This window comes from Henckelia pumila, chromosome 3 (genome assembly GCF_033568475.1).
Source record: "Henckelia pumila isolate YLH828 chromosome 3, ASM3356847v2, whole genome shotgun sequence".
NCBI classification, from domain to species: Eukaryota; Viridiplantae; Streptophyta; class Magnoliopsida; order Lamiales; family Gesneriaceae; genus Henckelia; species Henckelia pumila.
This window is the reverse complement of record NC_133122.1, coordinates 125,357,298-125,364,335: the sequence shown is the minus strand read 5'-3', so window position 1 is coordinate 125,364,335 and position 7,038 is coordinate 125,357,298. Positions and strand designations below refer to the sequence as shown.

Sequence of the window (7,038 nt, the reverse complement as noted above, 5' to 3'; positions counted from 1 at the left end):
TGATTAATTTCATGCTTAAGTTCTGATTAGTAGGTGATCACGGCGCGGGTCACTACAGCAAATGTTAGTTTACTGAACCGATTTTCTTTTAGCTTTCTAGATATATAAGAGCTACTTAGAGTAGTGCGAAAACAGCTCTCACTAAACTAGATGATAATGATGAAAAATAGTGTAATGCAGTAGCGTAAATAAACACAAATATGTTTATGCATGTTCGGAGCTCAATCTCCTACGTCACCCCTTCTTCCTCACGGGAAGGATACACTAGAAGACTTTGGTTATTACAACGTCTTGAAATACACCCGATCCAAGTTAGGACTTATCAAATGCCCAAAATGGAACTCCTAGATTCATACTGATAAAATTCCAAGTTCTTATCATACTTTCTTCAGTTGATGATGATAAACGTCTAAGCTTCTTGAAGTCTTAGAATCTCAAATCCTTGTAGCAGATAGTGTTCTTCACACAACAGCTGGATTTGAGTAACCCTTGGAAAGATCTCTTTGTAGATCGGATATGCTTTTTAGCGAAGAGTTGAGTGAGCAGTCAAGTATTCAAAGTAATTTCAAATGTTCAAGTATGAAAATCTTTTTTGAACGTAAATCTCTCTCTTCTTCTTGATAAGCTCTGATATATATATATATATATATATATATATATATATATATATATATATATACACATACATATATATCAGTTTGTCCAACGTCTTTTTCCTTTTGTCAACGGTAGGAAACATCTTGAATGTAAGATATCATTACTTGATTTGTGAAATGTGGACATATCTTCTGAATATCTGTACTTGGAGCGCCTTAAATTGTCTATTCAATGTGTCTTCACATTAAATGTTATTTATGACTTTTTACACTTTATCAGACATCTCCTTAAATGCTTCGTCCTTTGCATTTAAGTTGTCTTGTCAACTTTTCGAAAACTGGAAATTTCTGTCTTCTTGAATACGACAGATATCTCATCATCTTATGAGTTCAATAGATATCCTAGCCTTTTATAACCCAGATCAGTTGAGCGTTTGACAGTTGACGTGCTTAGCTCGGTTGACATGCTTATATCAACTGATACTGCTCATTCCAGTCGATATCTCTTGGTCAGCTGATATATTGGAGTCGGTAGACTTCTCTTGAACACTTGTTATACATGTTAAACGACGGACGATCTAAAACAACGAAGTATTATTTTGTTATCACCAAAAGTTAGGATTCAACAATATATATAAGTTATATAAAGTAGAATAATTTCGAATGACATTATTATTGGATGGAATTGGAATTCATCATAATTAACATGAAATATTATATATATATATATATATATATATATATATTATATAAACATAAAAATAATTAATTTGAAATTTATGATATTATTTCTTTAAACAATAGAAATACATTTAAATATATTTAAAATCTATAAATTTGAAATTTTTCTATTCAAAACACAACATTAGAGAAGTTTTGAGCTTCACAAAAATATGTGTAATCCATCGGGTCTAATGACAATCATCATTAGCGATGGTCGTTCATAGTGCGCTAGACCCAATTAAACCGGTCTGCGAATTTAGTGAATCCGTCCCACCATTGCATAAGGTACCTTAAGTCCTTAATTATTGTTGTTATTAGTATTATTATGGCTAAAATTCATAATCATCCCTCACATTTGAATTTAATTTCAAAATTATCCTTGACTTTTCAAATGATTTCAATGTCATCCCTTATATCTCTTTTGGTTAAAAATAAGACAAATTAATTGCTTTTTATAAGTTGTTGGACTTAAATGCCCTTTTATTTTATTTTATTTTATTTAAATAATGTAAAAAAATTATTATTCAATATGAATAATATACAAGTTTTGATAAAAATAACTAATTATATAAAATAAAATAATAATTTATAATAATATGTTGGATGTAATAATTGCTCCTGCTATGAAAGCGATCGAACCGTGACGCATGAGTTACTGTATGATTTAAATTATTTGAATTACATTATTACAATCAACTATAATTTTTTATAAAAACGATAAACGTTAGGTATATAAGTGATATCAGAACTAATGTCATTATTTCGATTCACATTAATCTCAATGAATACAATTATTGAGAGATGAATTATTGAGTGCAAAGATTAAAATTAGTGGACAAAATTTGAAACATATATATAAAAAAATATCATATTTATATATTTTCAAATAAAAATATAATAATATTGATAAAAAATAAATATTTATATATCATTAATTAATAATAATATTTATAATACTACAAAAAATATGTTTTTATAAATATTACAAAATAAAATTATTTTTGTTATAATTATCCTATATTTTTTTACGTATATGTTTCAAATCTTGGACACTAAATTTTATATTTTGTATTTTAATAAATATAATATTTTTTTGTATTCTTTAAATTAAAAATATGTTATATTATTAGAAAACATTAATTTATTTTATATAATTAGTTATTTTTATAAATATTATTATAATTTTTTGAATCAACATTATTCAAATTAAAAATTTGTGTATTATTTAAATTAAAATTTTATTATATTATTAAAAAACATTAATTTATTTTATATAATTAGTTATTTTTATCAATATTATTGTATATTTTTTTGAATCAACATTATTCAAATAAGACAAAAGGGCATTTAAGTCAAAAAATTGTAAAAGATAAATAATTGGTCTAAAAATAGAGATGAAGGATGATAATGAAGTAATTTGAAATGTGAGGGATGATTTTGAAATTGGTTTCAAATGTGAGGGATGAAAATGAATATTACCCGTATTATTATTTATCTATTTATATTTTTTTATTACATTGAACAGCGGATACCTTAATTCATAATTATAGTTCTTAATTAGCGTTTTAATTTTGAAAGATTATTGTTCTATTATGATATGTTTATAGAATAAAAAAAATATTTTTTATTAATGGAATATCAATCAATGTATTATAACTTTTAATAATATTTTTAAAAATATAATAATACAATATTTTTATGATTTATTCATTTTTCTTTTATATCGAATAAAAATTTAAAATTATATAATTTTTGACTAATCTTAAATTTGGCCAAACATGTATCACAGCGAGTTTAACTGTTTCTTTTCTTGAGTGGCAACAGGGTGCAATTGGTAAAAGTCTCTGTTTCGAGGGGTGTAAGTGTTATTTTCCCTTTTACTGGGCTTCATATTTAAAAGGTATTTATTCTCCAGGTGCAATCTGCAAATTGAGCACCACCCCACTTACAGTTTGGAGGGAAAACATAAAATTACCCCAAAATTTAACCGCTCAAAAACAATTCTCTCCCAATAATCAACAGTCCCTCCCTCCTTGCATTAAACCCCAAGATTTCCTCCAAAATTTTGAATTTCTCCCGCTTTCTTTCTACGCTCGTAGATTCTCTATGTTATTCTCTTCCCTCTTACGCTGTTCATTTCTGAATCTTCCTCCGTCGAGAAATGGCGAAAATGGGCAAACAAAGCAAGTCGAAGAAACCGGAACCCGTGGGTAAAGGGAATGTTACACCAGTTCAAATCGCATTCATCGTTGATCGTTACCTTTGCGACAACAGCTTTAAACAGACCCGCTCCACTTTCCGCTCCGAGGCATCCCATCTCATCTCCAAATCTCCCGTTCACGATGTAACAATTGTTCTTGGTTTTGGGTTTTTATGCCCAATTCTGTGATGGGTCTTGTTTGCTTATTGATTTTATGATTTAATGTTGAAGGCTCCGAAGAGCTTGTTGGGTTTGGCTACGATTTTGGAGGAGTATATTACGTTGAAGGAGCAGAAAATATGGGTGGATCAAGAACGAGGCCGTTTGGAGCAGGAGAAGTTTCGGGTTCAGAATCTGCTCAAGGGCATGCAGGATGTCATGAATGTGTACAATTCTAGTGTTGTTATGCCTCCTGCGCTGCCGCAGCCGCACTCCGTTGCATCTCGGGCGGTGGTTTCTCAAGCTGAGGTCGCTGTTGTGACTCCTGCAGGTACCCATTCTTCGCATTGGTTGAATTTATGCAATGTTTTCTTGTGGATTTATATTGGCTGCCTGGGGCAGTATCAGTAGATTTTGTTGGGTATTCAATTTTTCTTTCTTCTAAACTTGTGCTGGGGTGAAATTAGATAGCTTGAAAAGTTCGAACAACTACTGAATTATCCTCCTTGTCATCTAGTTTGTGGGATGGGAAATGGCAATGAAGAAAGACTTGTTTTAGTTGTATTGGTAGGATTAAGGATCAGTTGTATTGATCTGATACATCAATTAGATTTCATCTGCGGCCTAGACCCCGATTGCCCCGGGTGGTATGCCTTGTACATTAAACCGTGCTTCTGCACACAAGAAATGAGAAAAATAAAATTGTCTCAAATTTGGTCTGTTGTAATTCTGTTTATTCCTTCTATTCTGAAGCCTCCCAAGCTCGAATTGGGGTAATCTCAATACGTTAATGGATCCAAGTCATTTACGCAGTATGAGTCTGAGGAAATTTGACAATGATCCACCCACATAGTGGACTATCTTGGAATGGAAATACGGTGTCCTTAGAGTTGTCATTATATTTTTTTAGCCATGAATCAAGATAATTTGCTTTACCAACTATTGTTGAACTCACAGCAATCCTATGGATGTCTTAGTCCAAATATGAACATATTATTATCATCTTCTGATAATTAAAAGCATTCATCAATACCGAACTCATAAAAATCTCAAAGGGCAATAGCGTGTATAAAGGTGCATATGCATGCACATACATGAATTCATATTTGCACAACTGTTGAATGAATAATGCAGTAGCAATGAACGCGAGAATATTTACTCCATGACCTCATCAGCTTTTTTATTTCACAATAACTAGGGATTTAAGCCCATAGAGATGATGTATCTTTCGTCTGTAATTCAATGAATGAATCACCTCTTGTGATCTTGAATGGTGAACTTAGTTATTATGTCATTCAGGTGGCCATCCCATGTACTACAGTCCTGCGATGATGTCTACGTCCAGGCCCTCAAACAGCCAACCAGAACCCACAAAATTTTCAACTCCATTCATCAGCCATGTAAATGCAAAAAGGCAAGGACCAAAAGACGTCTCAAATGCTTCGACAAATGTAAAGAGATCTCGCAGGTGCACAGAACCAAAAGGTAAAAGTTTTGAAGAAAAACATCACCTTTCTACTTACAATTAACTTCATTGGTGCTTACTGTCTTTAAATATCGTGGATGTCATTCCAGGTGCCGAAGGACGGAATGTAGAACACAATCAAGATAACTCTTTGACAAATTATGTGTCGGATGTAGTTGAAATTGACAATTCTCATAACGGATCTCCGATTCAAGGATCCAATGTCGTCAAATGTTTGTTCAATGAGCAAGTTCAATCCCCTCCAGTGAATTCCACCATCCCTAAAACACCTCCACGAGCTTCTTTTCAACCAGACAAACTTGTTTCTTCATCAGATGTTTGCTCAGCTGGTACTTCCACTGAAGCCTCTACTCAACGAATCATTTCCAATAACTGCACAATAATCTCTTCAGAGACAATTCGAGTTACCCCCACAAAACAAATTGGATATTATTCAATAGAGAAAAACCAATACATCACAACTTGTTCACCTGTCAATACAAACGTGAAGAAGTTTAGCATAAAGGACCATGTGAAAGGAAAGCTGGATTTTGGTGTTCCAGAATTACCAATGATCCCAGAGCACCAAACTCCAGAGGTTACTTCGACATCTGAATCTGACTTGGATGTAAATTTTCTTGACTTGGATTTTCCGAATTTGGAAGCTTTGGGTTTAGACTTCAACTTTTCCGAGTTTCTCTCTAGCTGCGACGTAGAAGGTGAAGGGCTTGGTTTATCTTCCCAGCAAGTAACAGATTCATCTCCTGATTCTCATTCAGGGTACTTATTTTTGCTTCTCTACTAATACCTTCATTTCGAATTAATTTTATGCCATAACCTTATATTGCTGCACATTAATGCCAGCTCCACATATACACCTGAGAATGTTAACATGGATGCTCAGCAAATAACATCACATCAAGAAGTCAATTTAGTGGGTAAGATTAAGAACTTGAGTTTTGTATAATTTGATGCAGTCTTAGGTCATCCTACGGAACTGAACTTCGCTGCTATGTTTTCTTGTATTTTAGCTGGTTCAGATTCTGTTGCAGCCCTGCATTCTGTCACTAAATGTATCAGAATCGTGAGTCCTGGTAATTTTCGATCCCAGTTACTTGGTTCTTTTAATTCCTCTAACATGCTTAGCTTTGGTATGATGGGGGATTTGTTGTTGGTTTTTTTTTTCCAGTTAAATGCCATAGAAGCTCTTTGAATCTGGAGAATTCTCGTTATGGAAATTGATCAAGTAGATATCAGAGCATATGATCTTATAAAGACCACCAAAGACATACTCTAGTCTAGATTTTGCTCAGTTGATTGACTTTTAACTGCAGTTTGTAAAGGTATTAGATTTATTATAGACTACATGATCTTAACCTTGTTGGATCTCATGAAATTGTTTTTCAATGGCTGAGTGACTGATGTAACTATTTGGATTAATTTCTTGACACATTTATGAAAACTTCATTCCTAATTATTGTTGACATTAGAGCCCGTCTTTGAAAATGTTTCTTGGAATGAAAAGATGAGCTGAACAGAAAGTTGAAATTTTTATTCCTGGTAAGTTGTTTTCTCTATTAGAAAAGATATTCAAGCCTGTTTGTAGTCAAAATTTTTTTCTACAATTTTTTGGCAAGGTTACGAGATGATTTCATGAATTAATATTGCGAGAGTATCTCCACTAATGAACCTACAAATTTGGTTCATTTTTATCAAGTGTATTGTCATATCAAAAGTTTAAAACTAATTATTTTTTAAACATTTAATTCGAGATCATAAACACAAAAAACACAACTTTGGGGGCCTAACTCTCTAATCATACATTGATTCCTTCGTTTGAATTTGCTATTTTTATTTATACTTTTACACTTATATATTAAACTAAATATATATTT

General features: G+C 32.1%; 1 protein-coding gene across 1 annotated transcript; it reads left to right on the top strand.

Moving 5' to 3' along the window:
* Positions 1-3,489: 3,489 nt before the first annotated feature.
* On the top strand, positions 3,490-6,579 carry LOC140893203 (uncharacterized). The gene is made up of 7 exons (XM_073302266.1): positions 3,490-3,663; positions 3,751-4,009; positions 4,978-5,163; positions 5,254-5,923; positions 6,008-6,081; positions 6,175-6,237; positions 6,333-6,579. Exons 1-7 carry the CDS (start codon positions 3,490-3,492, stop codon positions 6,383-6,385), a joined length of 1,479 nt encoding a protein of 492 aa, XP_073158367.1. The 3' UTR covers positions 6,386-6,579.
* Positions 6,580-7,038: the final 459 nt, after the last annotated feature.